Raw genomic sequence first — 19,923 nt, forward strand, 5'->3', positions numbered from 1 at the left:
ATACAACACACACGCACATGATGCGCACACAGGCAACCTGACACACTTCCACATACATACAAACCTAATACACTGCTACACACATGAAGACATCCTGACACGTACATACACACACACACACAACACACTGCTACATACATGCAGACAACCTGACACACATACACTTCTACATACATACAGGCAGCCTAACAGACACGTACTCACGCACACACAGACACACACACCAGCGACACCTTAAAGCTGGTTGAGTTCCCACCCAGCCAGCTAACGGCCGTTCGCCACCACTGCGCATGCTCGCCCGCTCGAAGCGGGTCGCCCCGGATGACGTCAGCAAGCGGCGTCGAGCCTCGGCGCCATGCTGGGCCTGCGGGGCGCGGGGCTGGCGTGGGGTCTGAGGGCGGTGACACCGGCGTGGCGGCGATGTCCGTTCGGACTCTCTCTGGCCCTGGCCCGCACGGCAGGGGCTTGGAGCGCGCGGGACTGGCGGGTACCGGCCCCGGGGGCACCTCGCGGGCGCGCACTCAGCCTGTCGGCCGCGGCCGTGGTGAACTGGGCGCCGCGCCCCCTGCAGCCCTACCTGCGCCTTATGCGCCTGGACAAACCCATCGGTGAGTGAGGCGAGAGGGCGGGGCCCCGGCTGCCAGGGGTGGGCCCGTGGGGCCGGTCACTTCGGGACCTGGTCAGGACTTCAGCCGGGGGCGGACAGTGATAGCAAGAAAGATGAGTTCCACGGAGGCCCTTCGGAGATGATCTAGCACACCTTTGCTTTCTCGAAACCCACGCTTGGCGATTTGCAGACTTGGAGCATTTCTGCATTCATTAGTTTTCTATTCTGCCGTCAATCCTATAAGGCCCTAAGACACATTAGTAAGACTGTTGAAGAAACCAAGGCTCCTCGTTATAGGAGGACCTAGCGTTGGTGCCTGGCTTTTTCTCCTGCATCACCGGTTACCGAGATTTAGTGCCTTTGACGCAGACAGTGTCGCGCTGCCGGGTTGCCTGTCAACGTCAGACTGACACAATCATCTCTTTCTTCTACGACCCCCTTCTTTTTTTCTCCTGCTCATCATAGTGCCTATCGGTTACTAATGTGTGCACCGTTGACAGCTGTGGTACAATATAAGCTCCATATGCACGGAGCTCCTAAAGCGCAGCCCAGCAGCTAACGGAATTTACTTGGCCCCAGTGATAGAAAGCTAGGGAAACTATCAGCTTTCAAAGAATTTGTTTCTGGTTGGAAAAGAGTTGATGACCTAGGAAAGTATAGAAACAAATCTCTGGTATAGGTCATGCACAAGAAAAAGAACTTTCTAAGGGTCTCCAGTCCCTGAAAAACAGAAGAAATAGCACTCCAAAGGAAGCGCTGTACTGCGGAGGAGTGAAGAAATCTTGGAGAAAGAGTTTCGAGATCCAGATGTGGTGGCTCACACCTGTGAGGCAGCCCTCTAGAGGCTAAAGTAGGACCACCGATTCACGTCGCAGGCCAGTCTGAGCTATATGCTCTGAAAAAACAAAAACATGTCGTGTATTAAGAATATTAACCTCTGGACGGTGGTGGCATGCGCCTTTAATCCCAACACTCGGGAAGCAGAGGCAGGCGGATCTCTGTGAGTTTGAGGCCAGCCTGGTCTAAAGAGCGAGTGCCAGACTGACTCTAGCTAACGAGAAACCCTGTCTTGAGAAAAAAAAAAAAGCCTGCCTGCAAAACCACACAATGGGAGACAGGCTGGACCGAAGAAAGTGGTAACAGGAAGAGGTGAAGGCTGAATTCTAGCCAATGTCGATGTTGGTATATACAGTTTCAGTGTCTAGAAGTACATCCAAATGTGTAAATTGCTTATTCTACCTTTTTCTATCCAGACCCACCCCACAAAGTGGCCTTTTGTGGGTTTTGGTGTTTTGTTTTCAGACAGGGTCCCATTATGTACCTGAGGCCAATCTTGAATTCAGTCCTGCCTCCATATTTTCCCAATTGCTTGGATTTCGGGCGTGCACCACAATGCTGGGTTTTATTTCATTTTGTTTGAGACAAGGGCTGTTGGCTTTGTACTCCAGAGCTTGCCTCATTCTTTGGAGTGGCACCGCACCCAGCAAGGCCTTGCTTTTGATAGTCTTTACATGTGTTCGTTCCTGTTTGGGATTCAGGCCCAGATTTTAACAATCAGAGATTAAAGTACAAAAGCCTCTAAACGGAAGGTAGGCCTGCAATTGTTAGCGTATTATGTAACTCAGGGTTCACACAGCACTTTATAATTCTGTTCTTAGATTCTGTATGATAGAGCTACAGGATAGACTTACAGGCATGCAGGACAGATCAACAGCTACCATTGTTCCTGCTTCCACAATTAAACATATTCTAGCGGCTGTATATGTAACAGGACTCTATAAAATGGTCATGAGCCAAGTTTAGACCCAGACCTCTTTGGCCCTTCTCCATTCAGTGGAGGGAGTGTGGTTAAATTTTTTTATGTCTCTACACTTTCATTTCTTTATCTATAAAAGGGAAGTGCTAATGTTGACTTTTTAAAATTATTCTTAACATCTACACCATGATAGATACTTTGAATCATGCCCGCGTATAAGGGTACTATTAGTGGCTTTATTAGCATTAGCCACTGTTACTTCAGAATAGTAGTGGGGATTAGAGATTTATAGTTTTATGTGTTAAGTATCTTAAAATGCTGGCTTGCATGTTTTGATGCTAAATAAGATGAATACAGGATAGAATTCACTCAACAAATGGTTTTGGGCCCCGCAACCATGTGTCAGGAGCAGTAATTGGCAGTAGCATTTCTGCTTAATATTTATAATTCTCTTCTTGTGAGACAGTTATTATTTTACTGTAGTGGGGTTATATTTTATTACTTTCATAGACCACTGTCAGGCTTCAGTGTTTTTTGAGAAGGCAGTAACAAAGTTTCATTGTTTTCCAGTACCTGGATGGAGCTCAAGGCCTTCCATATGCTAGGCCAGCACAATACTGCTGAGCTCCACAAAGCCTGCATTACTGCAGAAGTTTCACCAGGTGGCACTCTTTCCACCAAAATGGCAGTGTCATTTTTCCTTCTCCATGGGTGATTTTGTTGTCTTAAGGAAATCTATATAATTAGAGAATCATAGGCCCAGTCTACACGGGCATTTTGTTCTGCCCATCACTTTCAGAATTTGACCATTTTATTTCATCTCCCAGAGAGTTTTTCTCTTTCATAATAAGCATTTCTGTCCGTAGCCTATTTGGCTTCTCACCACCCGGTACCTGTCTTCACAGAATAGCCATAGGAACGAAGGTGTCACAGAGGACAGACAGAAGTGTCCCTGGAGTCAGGAGAGCTGAAGCAGTAGAATGTCCGTGTGCGCTGAGATTTAGGTATGGGAACTGAGAGTTTTTGACCTAAGCTGCAGCTAGACTTCTGGGTTAGAGCTCCATCTTAACCAGCGTGACTTCGGGTAAATCCTGCCCTCTGTCTTTCAGTTTCTGGATTAGTTACCTTTCTGTGCTGTGGTAAAACACCATGATCTGGCGACTTATGGAAGAAAGGGTTTATTTGGGCTGTGGTTCCAGAGGGTTAGATCCATCATGGCGAGGAGCATGGCACCAAGATGTGGCTAGAAAGAAGCCGAGAGCTCACATCTTGAACCACAAGCAGAGAGCAGAGAGCACACTGAGAAGAGCCGCGTCTTTAAACAAAGTGATAGGCTTTGTCCTCTATGGTTGCATCTGCTACATCTCCCACACCCCACCATTCACTAAAGCCACTTGTTAAATGCCAGTGCCTGTAGGGGGTGTTCTCCTTCAGACCCAAATGTGCTTTGTGACAGCTCTTGCTGCCGGTACCTGGAGTTCCTAAACATCCTCTGTGCTTTGATCAGTGCCTTCACATGACAGGGGCTCAAGGAATATTAATATTATTACTTCAGGAGTTAAAAACAAGAGAAAACTGACTGTACTTATGTATGCTACATCTCTTTTAGTTTTATTTTGTTTTTTTGAGACAGGGTTTCTCTGTGTAACATTCCTAATTGTCCTGTAGATCAATCTGGCCTTGAAGTCACTGAGATCTGCCTGCCTCTGCCTCCCAAGTGCTGGGATAAAGGTGTGCACCACCACTGCCCGTATTTGTATGCATCTTTATATAGTTGGTTAATCCATTCTGCCTGTAGACTGGTAGAATACGTGTAGCCCCAAGTTCAGATTTCATAACTGTCGGCCTTAATATTGTTATCTCTTTTAAAACTCAGTGAGGTAGATGCTCTTTTTCCTTGTTTTCGGATGAAATTAAGACTTCAGCCTTCAGATACTTTAGTGTCTATATCTGCTCCCTTACATGTGGTAGTCTCCTGACCTTTTGGTCTGCAAGAGCTGCCTAATCTTTAGGGACCACTACAGGCTCTCTAAGTGAGCTCATAATTGTAATATGCGCCTGTGGCCAAGGAAGGTCTTGCTACACTGTGCTCTGGGTATTCTGTAGCTTAGGAACCATTATTTTGAATTCTTGGTCCTCCTGCCTCAGCCTCCCCAGTGCTGTAATTCCAGGCATTGACCTGTCTTATGTTTTACTGTGATTATACTTTTTGGGGGGGATGTGGTGATTGTGCTGTGTACTTGATTTTTTTTGTGTGTATGGGGGGGGGGTATTTTTGTCAACTTGACACAAGCTAGAGTCATCTGGGAAGAGGCGACCTCAACTGAGAAATGTGTCCATCTGATTGCCCAGGACATTTTCTTGGTTAATGATGTGGAAGGCTTAACCCACTGGGGACAGTGCCACCCTGGTCAGATGGTTCTGGGTGGTAGAAGGAAATGGGTTGAGCAATCCAGTAAGCATCAGTCCTGCCTCCAGGTTGCTGCCCTGCCTCCCTTTAGTGATGGTCTGTGATGGGGGTAGCCATACCCAATAAACCCTTTCCCTGGTTTCAGCTGGTCATGGTATTTGTCACAGCAGCAGAAGCCAAAACAGTGATTAAGAAAGTGAAGCAATTATCTGATTTAAATGTGTCCGTTTCTGTTTTCCGTGTGGTTCTGGTTTTGTTTAGGAACCTGGCTGCTGTACTTGCCATGCACCTGGAGCATTGGTTTGGCCGCTGAACCAGGCTGTTTTCCTGACTGGTACATGCTGTCACTTTTTGGCACTGGAGCTATTCTGATGCGTGGAGCTGGCTGTACTATTAATGACATGTGGGACCGTGACTTCGATAAAAAGGTAGCTTCACCCTGGGAAGGAACGGAGGCTTCTCTCATTTCTGCAGAACACCATGATGACCTCACATGATGCCACTGAAGTCTGCCATGATTAACCACTGTTGCAAAGGGCAGTTCACTTCCCTCCGGCAGAAGAGTGGAGCAGGGATGTGTATTGGAGTTTTACAGGCAATTTAGAATGGAGGAGCTAAAGGTAGGAGAGACAGCTAGAAATTGATCCTGAACCTTTCCACGTCTAAAGATAAGTCATCCTTGCCTCCGAGGTCTTAGTTTAAATGACTAAGGCAGGCATTAGCTTTGGCTCCACCAGTTACCCACAGTCGGCCATGGACCAAAACTAAGAAGTGGAAAATACCAGACCCTGAGTGTATGAGTTTTAAATTATACAGCAACAAGTGTTATCACAAGAGCTCACCTACTAAAAATACACTTCTCACAAGTGGCCTGTTTTACTCTTAGTTAGTTTCTTACTGTGAGACAGAAGTGCACTGTAGTGGACAGTTGTCTCTATCTCCCCTCCTGTGTGCGTGCGTGTGTTTCCCGGGATCGGGATGGGATGGAAGTGGGCAGAAACCATGTGATGGGCACCTCCGTGCCATACAGACAGCTGTGGCTATTTGATTGGCCAGCAAATGCAAACCTGATTTGAATGTTGATATTTTCTGGATCATTTTCGTTCTGCATATTGTTATAAATGAGACTTCAGATCTGTGCTTAAAGTAGTTCAGCATTCCTTTTTAAAGCTCAGTGTAAGGCTTATAGAAGATGAAAACCAGTGCTAGAATTAGCACATGTGTGAGGACCCATGTGCTGTTTATAAAAGCGAACATTTGAGATTAAATATTCAGAAAGGATTTTGTTCTTAGTTACCCTCAGAACTAGTCTAAGACTGTTGAGCTTGGGAAGAACATATTGAAGAAGACGTGAAAAGGTACAGTATGTGACTGAGCAGCCTTAGAAAGCATGCGACAGCCCCACCCTGTAACCACTCACGTAGTCTGACTTGTGCTCCAGGAAGGGGACCGCATGTGCTGTCCTTTATCCTTCCCACTAAGTACGCCCGAAACTCCAGCTGTCACATAGAAAACAACAAAACCGACTGGAGAGGAAAAGGTGGCAGAGCCCCAGGAACCCCAGAAGAGCATGGTACATTAGTTTTGTGTATTATTTTTGTCTCGCATATCTCAATCTTAGAACTGAAGAGGCCAGCAGGCTGGGGACACAAATGAGCACAGACAAAACCAAGCACCCACAAAAGCCTATTTCTCAGGAGCAGGTGTGTGCTTCTAATTCCACCTGGAAATAATTAGGCAGCATCTGAGTCCCTTCCCCTGACCAAAGTGGTGTCAATAACCCAGCTAAAACAAGTTTAAAATGAGATTAGAGGGGCTGGAGAGATGGGTCAGTGGTTAAGAGTACTGGCTGTTCTTCCAGAGGACCTGGGTTCAACTCCCAGTGCCCACATGGCAACTCACAACCATCTGTGACTCCAGTTTCAGAGGATCTGAAGCTCTTTCCAGGCCTCTTGGTAAGCACCAGGCACTCACATGATCCACAGACATACATACAAGCAAAACATCATACACATAAAATAATGAAATAAAATAAATGAGATTAGGGACACATAAAATGCTTGGGTTTCAAGTAAGAAATACCGAAAAATACCTGAAGAAATAACAGCTGAATGTCTGAAATTTGGCAAAGGGCGTAAGTGTACGTTGTGTAAGTACGTTATCAGGAAGGTGGGTGCTGTCATCATGGTAAACAAATCTACAGTAAGATATATCACAGTCTGCAGCTCTTGAGTACAGTGGAAGAGAAATGCTGAAAATATAGGTCATAAAAAGGAATATTGCTGTATTGGATTTCACCAGAGTCAGTTTAGATATGTTGGAGGCCCTTTAAGAGGATTAAAGTATGCACTGGTGAATATTTTGAAACCACATACCTACCTGGATACCAGTATACAAAATTCTCAGAGCCAAGCACTAAATAAAAATCTGATCAATCCATGAATTCGTCCCATAGGAAGATGCCAAAACTGCAAGTATCACGTACACGTTTTTGTTTTAACATCATTAGCTTTGATTTAAATACAAATTTCAACTACGGTAAAGTATCACTACAGACCTATCAGGATGGCTGAAACGGAAAACAATGGCAGCGCTAAATGCTGCCTCGAGCAGTTCACATATCCCCTATTGCCGGTGGGGAGAGAACCTAGCTTGTTTTCCTGTGGGCACACAGCTGTCATTCAGGGGTGCCTGTGCATTCCTCCACAGAAACAAAGCTTATGTTCACATGGCATTTTGCATATGAATGTAGTGGCTTTACCTATAGGTCCAAACTGAAACAAGCCAGTAGTTCTTTCCGGTGTGAGTAGACCATGCATGATGCATTTATGCTCTGGAAAACTGCAGCAACAGCAAAATGATCCATGCAGCAGTGTGGGTGCATTTCCCGGGATTATGTCAAGAGAAAGGAAAAGCCTGAACAGATCACCCTCTGTGCGGTTGTAGGAATCAAGGAGTGACAGAGGGAAGAGAGTGACATCCAGGGAAAATGGAGGTCCTTGGAGCAGGAATCTTAGTAGGTTTTGTCTGTCTTGACATCAAAATTCTGGTTCCATCAAGTTTCCCAGGATGTCATTAACGGAACAGACGATACAGGTTTATGGGAGTTCCATATTCTTTTTTTTTATTCCGTATTTTTTAACAATTTATTTTTATTTCATGTGCATTCATGTTTTGTCTGCATATATGTCTGTGTGAAGGTGTCAGATCCTCTGGAACTGGAGTAACAGGCAGTTATGAGCTGCTGTGTGTGTGCTGGGAACTGAACCTGGCAGAGCAGCCAGTGCTCTTAACCCCTGAGCCATCTCTCCAGCTCCATTTCTTAACCATTTCTTAACTGCAGTCATCTCAGAGAAAAAGTTTCATTAAAAGATAATCAAGCCAGCCAACCTTTTCTGTTTCCTCTAGGGGTCTGGTTGTGTAATGGCGTTCACAAAGCTCAGGTGTTGAGCAGGTGTTTCCCATTGATTGAGATGGTGCTTGCTGCCTGGGGATTTAATATGTCACCTGTCTCTTAAAGGCCTAGTTGCAGTCTTTACCCGTTTCCTAAAGTGTTCTCCATCACTAAGGACATGTTTATGGCTCGGGTGTGATTAATGCACTGAGCAGTTAGTAACTTGCTGATGAACTGAATGAAGAGTGGATTGCTGTTGGGAACACAGCTTCTGTGTGTTCGTTGATACCGGGGTGATAATTTACTACTAAGTGATTGTATGGCAAACAATAGGTTAAAAACATAGTCTCAAATGTGAGGCTTTGTAATCCCATATCTAAAGTTCTTAATTTCTAACAACATTGAAAATTTTGATTATAATCTTTATATGTGTTTGAATTTGACATAGTCACATTTCAGGGGGGAGAATCAGCAGCAGTCATGATCCCCGTGTTTAACAGCGCCATCCACATTTCTCCAGCTGACTTACCTTTATCATTTCAGCGTAGTCAGTCCGATAGCACAGACCCATTCAGGGTCACGTCTCATGTAGTGCTTACCATCCTAGAACAGGGCGCTGGCCTTATCCGCAACCTGCTGAGGTTCCCTCTCTCCTGAGAACTCCAATCATTTTACCACCTTCCTATGGAAGCAGGACCTGTGTGTTTGCTGAGCTCAGTGGCTAAGCATCAAGACCAGGAAGACACTTGTGTTTAAGGATGGGATGGGGTGGGGATGGTGGGACAAACACTGCCCTTTAAAAGCCACGTTAAACATTTAAACACGTGATTTTAGTTCTCGATAGTACTTCAAATTTTGATTTCACTCTGTTCATATTTGTGCTTTAGTGCCTGCCTTGGGTCTTTCACTATGTATGTATGTATGTATGTATGTATATGACTTTGTGTGTTACAAAGGTTTATTTGCTTAGGTATTTTATGTATGAGTGCTTTTTGTCTGTGTGTACGCCTGTACGCCAGAAGAGGGCATTGGATCCTATTATAGATGGTTGTGAGCCACCATGTGATTGCTGGAAATTGAACTCAGGATTTCTGGAAGGGTAACCGGTGTTATTAACTGCTGAGCCATCTCTCCAGCCCTCACTTTAGTTCTAAAATAGCATGTACTTCTCTGTATGGGTTAAGTAAGCTCTGCATGAGAGCAGTCAGAGTAAGAATGGATGAGGCGTCTCTCCCCTTCCGTCATGTCGGCCTGAGGAGGATTTCTGGAAGGGTAACCGGTGTTATTAACTGCTGAGCCATCTCTCCAGCCCTCACTTTAGTTCTAAAATAGCATGTACTTCTCTGTATGGGTTAAGTAAGCTCTGCATGAGAGCAGTCAGAGTAAGAATAGATGAGGCGTCTCTCCCCTTCCGTCATGTCGGCCTAAGGAGGATTTCTGGAAGGGTAACCGGTGTTATTAACTGCTGAGCCATCTCTCCAGCCCTCACTTTAGTTCTAAAATAGCATGTACTTCTCTGTATGGGTTAAGTAAGCTCTGCATGAGAGCAGTCAGGGTAAGAATGGATGAGGCGTCTCTCCCCTTCCGTCATGTCGGCCTGAGGCTCTGTCTCCAGACAGGAGGCATGAAGGCGGGTGCCCATCCCCCTGAACCATCTCGCCAGCTCATGGATCTGTCTATTAATCAATGTTTAAACGAACAATTGAATTGGTGTATGAGGTTAAGGTGTCTGTTTTCCTTTGTTGAGGTTATGAGAACAGCAAATCGCCCAATTGCCGCTGGCGACATTTCAATCTTCCAGTCCTTCGTCTTCCTTGGGGGACAGCTGACCTTGGCACTGGGAGTTCTCCTGTGTTTGAACTACTACAGGTACAGTAGAAGTGGTTGCACAGTTATGTGTAAACCATGTCCTCTGGATCAGAAAATGTGGAGTGTAGAATTCTCTCTATTACAAATCTGTTAATTCTTGTGAAGCATCCATTCATGGGTTAAGAAGAGTAAAGGAACTCACTGTGCTGTGAGATTCGGGGACGCTTCAGCCAAGGAGTGAGGAGCCCAGCTTGGTTCTGAAGCACCTTTAGTGTTTGCTGTAGATGCTCCTGATGGGACACAAGACCCATCCCCTGTGTGTAGGACAGCAATAGGTATGTGTATAGTTTTACTTCTGCGGCCTGTGACCACTGAGTACCGGAAGCAGAAGTGGTTAGGCTCAGTTAACATAAAGAGGAACTGTGTCTTTCCCAGAGTCTGAAACTAATATAAGCAGCAGAAGAGAAAAGTGTGAGGGCCCTTTCTTGGGTCAGTCTAAATAGGCCCAGCATCATATGGCTGTTCTCAGAGTACTCCTGAGTAAGGAGAGAGGGCGACAGAGAGCGTGCCCGCTAAGTATTGCTGCCTGTGGAGAATAGGTCCTCTCTCTCCTTCCTTCCTTCCTTCCTTCCTTCCTTCCTTCCTTCCTTCCTTCCTTCCTTTCATTCTTTCTTCCTTCCTTCCTTTCTTCCTTTCCTTTCCTTTCCTTCCTTCCTTCCTCCTTTCTTTCTTTCTTCCTTTTCTTTTCTTTCTCTCTCTATCTCTCTCCTTCCTTCTGTCCTTCTTTTTTGTTTGTTCATTTTGAGACAGGGTTTCACCAAGTGATCCTGGCTGCTGGAACTCACTCTGCAAACCAAACTGGCCTGGAACTCACAGAGATACTCATGCCTCTGCTTCCCAAGTGCTGGGATTAAAGGCTTGCGCCGCCACCACCTGGCCTATTTTCTTTCTTAAGAAGTAACATATGCTATGTATGAACGGGACTCTCCTTGGTCTGATGAACTCTCTGTTGGACACATGGAGAGCTAGGGAGATGGCTCACATGGTGGGGCACTTGCCATGTAAGTGCAGTCCCCAGCACTGGGGAGGCAGAAACAGGCAGATCTCCAATAAGACACCTGTGTCAAAAAACAAGGTATGGCTCTTCAAGAGCACATCTTAAGTTGGCCTCTTTCCTCATCCCTCGTGTGTGCACACACATAACACACACACACGCATGCACACATGCGCGCACAGTTTACTGCACATCTTATGGTTTTCGAACAGGCTGTAATACATGGTCGTTTAAATTGGCAGGATGCTGGAGCCACATTGCTTTAAGGTTTGAACCTTGGTCTCCCACAGATGAGCTGACCAACAATCTCTTCCTTAATTTCTTTGTGCTTCACCTTCCTCTGCAGAAGGAACCTCTTGTTGCCTAGTGAAGCTCAGAATGAACAGAACTGAAGCACTTACAATGGTACCTAGTGCATGGAAGTACTGTGTGTGTTAGCTGTTGTTTTGTTTGGTTCTTTTGTGACATTTAAAATGCTTTTCGAATCATTGTCTCTAGTAGGCAAACTCTAGGAAAGAATTTCATAAAAATAGTACTTAAGACAAAAATACCTTGCAATTAGGGATACTGATGACTTGAAAATGGTTACTGATTTCTAACGATGCCCTTAATCCTGTTGCTTCTGTTCCCAGCATAGCCTTGGGCGCGGCGTCCTTACTTCTTGTCGTCACCTACCCACTGATGAAGAGAATCACGTTTTGGCCTCAGTTAGCCTTGGGTAAGACTGAGACAGCGAAAGATTTCCCTTCACACTGCCTGCCATGTTTTTATGTCCTGCATGGGTGTGTGCGTGTCTGTGATTATCAGGCCAGTCGTCAAGTTTTCTGAAGAATAAATTTTTATGCTTCAAAGGAATTTAGTTATTTTTATTGGCTGCGAAATCTTAGCTATTTGTTAAAATTATCAAGATTACTGTTTTCCTTAAGTGCCTTTAAAATCCTAGATATGCCATAAAATGATGGTTAATCAAGATATCCTAAGGAGTTTGGGAGTGAGGTAACATGCACTTCTGTGGGCGAACCAAGGTGAAAATTGATGGCTTCGGCAGCTCCCGCTCTATGAAACTTTGGCCAGAATGTATTTGCAGCTCTCTGGCTCTGCATTAGTAAACCGTGAGCGACTAAGGAGCATCTTTCCCTGCTGCCCAGCCCAGCGTGGGCGTTATAGAGCACAAGCGCTCCAGAAAGTGTTTGTGTGGATGGGAGATACGGAGAGTGGGCAGGTCAGAAACTACTTTCAGACTTTTCTATCCTTTTCTAGGATATTCTAAACTACTCCTTTTCTAGGATATTCTAAACTGCTCCTTTTCTAGGATATTCTAAACTACTCCTTTTCTAGGATATTCTAAACTGCTCCTTTTCTAGGATATTCTAAATACTCCTAGGCTGATTCTACTTCTATGAACCATTTTCCAGTAAATGAAAAGAATCAGGGAGATTTCATGAAGGGATGAGGACTTGACTTGTAGAAAAGTTGTAATGGAGTGTGTACCCCTCATGGAGAGTCTCTTTCTCTTTAGAATAGACAGTAATGTTCTAGCGGGTCTGGAGATCTTTTGGTAGGAGAAGTTTGAGAATCTATTTTCAAACTAATATTTGTGCCTGGCACAAATGCAGCCAGTATACTTACTCTAAACATTCATTGAGTCCCTACTTGGACTTTGCGCCAGGTAGGAATTGCACCAAGTACTTAGACGATAAATGTGACTAAAACACAGTCACCGTTTTCAAGGAGCTGGAGGCCAAGAGACAGGCAGGACATGGCAGTAGAGTGTGGGTGTGGCCGACGTGGATGTCGTACTTTTTCGGGAGAGGAGGGGTGCTTGGAGTGGGAACAGACGCTGTAGGAAAGGGAAAGATAGGTACAGAATGACTTGAGAGCTGTGTGGGCAGAGGTGTCCTCAGAGGGCTGAGCCTCTAGCCTGCAGCTTAGGAGGTGATCAGCCTTGCAGGTCGATGTAGGCTCTGTCAGTGCACGGATGTGTGTACAGACCTCACCGAGGCTGAGGGAGCAGAGTGAGTGTTGTCTGTACTCTCTTCCCATAGCTTACCGGGAGGTAGAGAGAGCCTGGTATGTCTGCATTCCGACTCCAGCACTCACAGTTTGATGGCTCTGCCAGGCACAAACTTCTTAGGTACATTATTAGCTGTTATTTTAATTACTAGTTAAACTCTCTGTGCCTGGTTTTTTTTTTTTTTTTTTTTTTTTGGTTTTTCGAGACAGGGTTTCTCTGTGGTTTTGGAGCCTGTCCTGGAACTAGCTCTTGTAGACCAGGCTGGCCTCGAACTCACAGAGATGCGTGCGCCACCACCCGACTGTTTTTTTTTTGTTGTTGGGTTTTTTTTTTTTTGTAAGATGTACAAATAAGAACCAGCCACAGGAGGTTGAGGAGATTCTGTGAAGGACACAGAGCAGTGTAGCAGGACCTGACAGGAGTGAGCATTTGACATGTGCGCCTTATGTTCCTATGGAGTGCTGACGTACATTCTGCTTCCCCTGATTGCAGGGCTGACTTTTAATTGGGGTGCATTACTTGGATGGTCTGCTGTCAAGGGTTCCTGTGACCCAGCTGTATGCCTGCCTCTTTATTTTTCTGGTGTTATGTGGACACTGATATATGATACTATTTATGCCCACCAGGTAAAGAAATGATATATTTTTCTGAACTTTGGTTTAACTGTTGTGGTTTCTTTTTTTTTTTTAATTTTTATTTATTTATTTATTATGTATACAATGTTCTGTCTGTATGTATGCCTGAAGGCCAGAAGAGGGCACCAGACTCCATTACAGATGGTTATGAGCCACCATGTGGTTGCTGGGAATTGAACTCAGGACTTTTGGAAGAGCAGGCAATGCTCTTAACCTATGAGCCATTTCTCCAGCCCCACTGCTGTGGTTTCTAAGAGCCGTTTTTGTTTGTTTCTTTGTCTAATTTGGTTTTTGAGACAGCATTTCATGTTACCCAGGCTGGCCCTGAACTTGTGTAACCAAGGATGACCTTGTGCTCCTGGTTCACTTGCCTCTCCTCTGAGATGGGATTACAGATCTGCACAGTGACTTTAACGGTAGACAAAGGAGATTGTTCCCTAAAAAGAAAACCATCCCCTGCTCCCTTTACCCAACAAAACATTGCTGCTCATTTTTACACTAGTTTACTCTGCAGTTCAGCTGCTTTGTTCTGTTTTGTTCACAAGCATTAAATAATATTTACTATATTCCAGGCACCCTTTTAAATATTTTACAAAAACTAAGTTAATCTTCTAACAGCCTACACAGGAAGGATCTTGTCTGTCCCCATTTTATGGATAAGTAACTTCCCATGGTTCCCTGGGTAGTGGGAACAGAGCTGAAATTCAAGCCCAGATGGTGTCCGAGTTCTGTACTCAGTTTCTCTTACCTCTGTCTGGATCTCGTCAGTACATCAGGCAGACCGTGAGGTGTGCAGGCAATACATTCTCTCTTTTCAGTTTCCTTCTTACTGTTTCTGAGGCACAAGGCTGTCCTTGAACTCCTGGGCCTTTCCACCACAGTCTCAAATGCTGGGTCCCAGTTATATGCCATCATCTCTGGCCATCCCCATATATTTTTATCTGTTCTTTGTCATTGTCACTTGAATCAACCTAGTCGTCCCTTGACTTAGAATGGCATCACAATTTGAAATATAATGATATGTCTGTTTTGGCAAAGTAAGCTGTTACTGAGTTTTGACAATTATAAATTATATTATCATCATTAACACTTCATACATATGAGTGTGTGAGTAAAATTTCCAGAATAGTGTTTTGAGGGATCTGGAGAGATGGTTCCACAATTGAGAGCGCTTGCTGCTCTTGGAGAGGACCACCTGGTGCTTCCCAACTGCCTGTAACCCTTAGCTCCTGGGGACCTGATACCCCCTTCAGGTCTCCATGGCACCCACACACATAGAAGGTACATGGACACCAGTATGCACACACAACTGAAAATAAATCTTGTTTTCAAAGAGTATTTACTTAGGCACAAACGTCCTTACAGCTCCCTAGTGTTACCTTTTATGGTTTGTTTGGGATGCCTGTTGTTGTTTTTCTTGATTCCTGAAGCACAGTTGATAAGCATTGTTTATAGTCAGTGTGTATGAAGTGATGTATCATACGTATACATTATGAAATGGTTAGTACATTCCCCACCACATTTGGTTACTACTTGTGTGTCTAGTCAGGTTATACTTACGAACTTTTTAAAAAGATTTATTTATTAATTCTGTGAGTATGTGTGGGTGTTGGTTCCAGGAGATAGTTACAGCACCCAGCTCCACGTGAAGGTGTTGGTTCCAGGAGATAGTTACAGCACCCAGCTCCACGTGAAGGGGTCAGCTGGGCTGAGTGGAGAGTGGGTGGGTGTGGATATGCAGTGAGCAGCATCTCCTGCATCTGTGACACCAGCAAGACTGAAACTGAGAACTGAGAGCTCCGGAGGAATGGAGCTCAGGAAGAACAAAGACCAACCCAGGTGTGGGGCATGCCTTCAAATACCAGCGCCCAGCAGGCTGTCCTGGAACTCGCTCTGAGACCAGGCTGGCCTTGAACTCACACACGTCCACCTACCTCTGCCTCCTGAGTGCTGGGAGTCTCTCGTTTTCTATAGCTTGTGGTATAGCTATATGCTCTTTAACATGTGTGTTCTTTGATTGGAAAGCAGGATCAGCTGTACATATATTAGAAAGGCTAAGTTGAATACTTGAGAACTGTGATTTCCATCTTACTGAATTAAATATCAAAACACACTTTCCTATTCCTGGTGTTAGGACAAAAGAGATGACGCTCTGATTGGCCTGAAGTCCACAGCACTGCTGTTCAGGGAGAACACCAGGAAGTGGCTCAGTGGCTTTGGGATCGCCATGCTGGGAGCACTGAGCCTGGCTGGCGCCAACAGCGGTCAGACCCTCCCCTACTACGCTGCCGTGGCTGCAGTAGGAGCCCACCTGGCTCACCAGGTTTGACCTTTTCATTCATTACTTTCCCTTCAGTTTTCCTTACTATAAACTATTAAAATATTTAAACAACCACTGATAAATAGGCAAGGAACTTCCTGAAACAAACTGCTTGGCTTGTATTGCTTTGAATTTTTTCTCCCTCCTCAATTTCAGAAAATGCCTTTAATCCTAGCACTTGGGAGGCAGAGGCAGGAGGATCTCTGTGAGTTTGAGGCCAGCCTGGTCTATATAGTGAGTTCAAGGACAGCCTGGACCATCTCAAAATAAACAAAGCAAATAAAATTAACCTTGTTAATTTAGGAAAAAATATTAGGTTTTTTGCTACTCCAAAAGCAAACTGATAGACCTTAAAATAATAGTAATATAGTAAAATAGGACCAGACATGTCACTCATCTGATGAGGTGCTTGCCACCAAGTCTGATGGACTTAGTTTGATCCCCAGGACCCACACAGTGGAAGGAGAGAACCAGCTCCCTTGAGTTCTCTGACCCCTACACGCGAACTGTGGCACACAAATGTCCATGTGCACACACACAAATGTAATTTAAACCATAACAATCGTGAGTTCCATTAGTGTGGAGACCACTGCCAGCCAGATAAAACATGGGCCCCGTAGCTTGGAATCCCAGCTTCTGAGGAAGCTGAATCAGGAGGATGCATGAGTTCAAGGTCAGCCAAAGCCACTGAGTAGGACCTGATCTCCAGATGAAAACAGGCTGGAGATGCCGGTCAGTGTTAGAGAGTTTGCCTATTGTGAGTGAGACCCCCAACAACAGAACCAGCAGGAAATGCTAAGGTGACCTGACTGAATCCTCTAGAAAACAGTGTGATCGCATTGCTCACCCAGCATCCCAGCTCCTCCGCTGCTGCAGGCTTATGCCGAAACCTGCGTAAGGAACTTGTAAAATGATCAGCCAGATCTAAGTTTAACTGGATCAGTGACTGAAAAATGGGTACTTTCTGAAACAGTGCTGCATAGGTTTTTTTTTTTGAAAAAAATAAAAAGGTAATGATGAACATGTATTCAGATGGTGTTCTATACGTATTATTGGGAACCATGTGTCATGTAGGCAGGCCTTGAGTGACATGCACAACAGAATTGGTCTGACATAGATTACACCTGCATGATCCTCACTGTAAATGCTAGGATTTCTGGTTCTTCAGGGTTTCATCTTTTTTTCTACAGAAAGTCTCAGAATCCCCAAGAACTGAGAACTTGGTTCTACAAGGCCCACAGTCATCTACTAATTGTCTGGTTTAAATAGAAAGTATACTTTAAAGTATTAGATGGTAAAGGAGGGGGAACATACAAGTCTCTATAAGTATTATAAGAAGTGTGTGGGCTACTTGATATTTTAAATTGTATCTATAGTCCTCAGTACACTTTTTCCCTTCCTTCCTTCCTTCCTCCCTCCCTCCCTCCCTCCCTCCCTCCCTCCCTCCCTCCCTCCCTCCCTCTCTCCCTTCCATCCTTCCTTCATCTGTCTATATAGCCCTTGCTGTCCTGAAACTTGCTCTGTGAAAAGAAGTCCTGATTTTGAGTCTGCGGACTGCCCAATAGAAAAGAGACAGTTGAGGCCAGGCAGGAATGTGATTTATGGTGCAAGAGGATCCAGAATCCACGGCCATCCTCAGCTACACAGTGAGACCCTGTCCAGAAAGGAAGGGTAGAAGGACGGAAGGTTGAATGCACCTTTTTGCCGCCTCCACAGGGCTGGTGTGGAGAAGAGAACGTGGGTGATCTAGGTGGCTGGCCATAGATCTGGGTTTCTGGATCCCTTGTGAGCACAGGAGGGAGTCAAAAGCATTTGGGTAGACCATCTTTGGTTGTCATAGTAACCTAGACATGTCTTCCTCATTTAGTGAGTGAGAGCCAGGAATGTGCAGAGATTTCATCACCCTGCAGAATGAAGTTGTTCTGCTCAAATCAAACTTTCCTCATTTGAGAAACTGCTGTGGAAAATAAAGCTGGAACCCAAGGGTGCTTTAGAGGCGGACGAGTTCCTGTGCTCAAGGGCAGGTGGAGGTCCCTTCCCTGAGTGCATAGGCCCAGAAAGCTTTGGTTTTGGAGTTTTTTAAAAAAGTTTGCAGTATTTGCATGTATATAATGTATGCCTTGGAAATGGGACCCAAACTGAAACATGAAATTTCCCTGTGTGTCATGTCTGTCTTAGTCACATAGCCAGAAGGGGCTTGCATACAAGAGCACCTGTATCCTGGCTGATCCATCACAGAAAGCCGTGTGCAGTCTCCAGCTGCGGTGTCAGCTTTGGGCATTGGAGTATTTCATGTTTGTGTGGAGGAGTCCAGCCTATGGCTAGAACCAAGCATAGCAATGGATTGCTTCTCCAAACATTCTCACACCCTAGCCAGAACGTTTAGAACACAGTACGAGTGATTCCCCAGTAAGAAATGTTTTGATTTTTCTGCATTAGAAGATAGTTAGGGTGTAATACAGCTTCCTGTAACTTATGTCTTCTCCTGAATAGATGGCTCCGCCTACACTGTGCTCTCTCTTTCAGATATACACAGTCGACATCCACAGACCCGAAGACTGCTGGGACAAATTTACCTCCAACCGCACCCTAGGAATACTCTTGTTCCTAGGGATCGTCCTGGGGAATTTGTGGAAAGAAAAAACAGAAGAAACAAAAAAATTGAAAATGTTGGAGTAGGAAATTAAACTGAGCCTGGTGGTACCCTCAGGAAGCAAAGACAAGAGAGCCTCGAGGTCAAAGGCACACAGTGACATGGTGGGACTCTGTCTCACAGAATCAAAGTGGCTTGGGTTGTAGCTCGGAGGTAGAGTGATGCTGACCCACTGTGCAGCATGCCCAAGGCTCCAGGTTCCATCCTAGCAAAGAAAATCATGTCTAAAACACTCAGGGCTTGAGACCACATCATTACATTTGTCTGAGCAATCTGTTTAAGAAGCAAGAAGTGTGTGAGTAGAGAGTGTTTGCTGGGTTCTAGTGAAGCTGTCACCTAGCAAGATGCCCCCTCCCCCTGTCACAGCACCCGGGGCTCCTGGGGTTAGGTAGACCCCGCTTCATTTGGTGCAGCCTCTCTCTTTATTCTCACCTGAAGTTTCAGGAACTTTAGAAAAAGACTTGATGTGTAACTCATCTGAATTCATGACTTAGGAAAATGACCGTATGCTTCGTTTTATTTATCATTGAGAGTGCTAAGTTGGGGCACACTATTTTTTATTGTGATCATTACTCGCTGCCAAAGCTGGAATTCAAGAAGCCATCCTGATTCTGGATGTAAAAGAATGTAAGCAAATAAAATTGTTGCTTAATGTATCTATGGATGTGACTCTCATATCAGCCTTGACATAGGAATTTTGATGTGTGTTTATTCCTTCCTTATCTTGGGCAGGCATAGTTTATAGGATTGTAACATATTACATAAATGAACTCTTTCCTCCATATTGCCCTTTTATCATGTTTCTGTCGAAGCAGCCAGAAAACCTGAGTAAGGTCAAGTCATTTCCCAGCCCCGATCCCAGGGCCCCCATCACTCAGGACTCCCTTCTGGATCCTGTCACTCAGGACTTCCTCCAGGGCCACCGTCACTCAGGACTCCCTTCCGGGTCCCTGTCACTCAGGACTCCCTTCTGGATCCTGTCACTCGGGACTCCCTTCCGGGTCCCTGTCACTCGGGACTCCCTTTTGGATCCTGTCACTCAGGACTCCTTCCAGGGCCACCATCACTCAGGACTCCCTTCCAGACAGATCCCTGTCACTCAGGATAAGTGTTTTGTGTGCATGTGTGTGTGCACCATGTGTGTGCCTGGTGCCCACAGAGGTCAGAAAAACAGGTGAGATCTCTAGGAACTGCAGTTAAGGACGGGTGTGAGCCACCTTGTAGGTACTGGGACTGAACCCAGGTCCTCTGCGAGAACAAGTGTTGTTTAG

The 19,923-nt window shown here is 45.2% G+C and overlaps 1 protein-coding gene across 1 annotated transcript; it reads left to right on the forward strand.

Annotated features, from left to right (window-relative positions):
* Positions 1 to 332: 332 nt before the first annotated feature.
* On the forward strand, positions 333 to 19,308 carry Coq2 (coenzyme Q2, polyprenyltransferase). The gene is made up of 7 exons (XM_075942883.1): positions 333 to 608; positions 5,035 to 5,201; positions 9,915 to 10,036; positions 11,663 to 11,748; positions 13,537 to 13,670; positions 15,814 to 16,002; positions 18,526 to 19,308. Exons 1-7 carry the CDS (start codon positions 356 to 358, stop codon positions 18,676 to 18,678), a joined length of 1,104 nt encoding a protein of 367 aa, XP_075798998.1. The 5' UTR covers positions 333 to 355; the 3' UTR covers positions 18,679 to 19,308.
* The last annotated feature ends 615 nt before the right edge of the window (positions 19,309 to 19,923 follow it).

The sequence above is a fragment of the Microtus pennsylvanicus genome, chromosome 12 (assembly GCF_037038515.1).
Source record: "Microtus pennsylvanicus isolate mMicPen1 chromosome 12, mMicPen1.hap1, whole genome shotgun sequence".
Classification (NCBI taxonomy): Eukaryota; Metazoa; Chordata; class Mammalia; order Rodentia; family Cricetidae; genus Microtus; species Microtus pennsylvanicus.

Bases quoted from the DNA above. Each gene is read 5' to 3' on its own strand.
- Coq2 (XM_075942883.1), top strand. From the start codon at position 356: ATGCTGGGCCTGCGGGGCGCGGGGCTGGCGTGGGGTCTGAGGGCGGTG. The intron at 5,202-9,914 runs GTAGCTTCACCC...TCCTTTGTTGAG, and splicing joins ACCGTGACTTCGATAAAAAG to GTTATGAGAACAGCAAATCG. The intron at 16,003-18,525 runs GTTTGACCTTTT...TCTCTCTTTCAG, and splicing joins GAGCCCACCTGGCTCACCAG to ATATACACAGTCGACATCCA.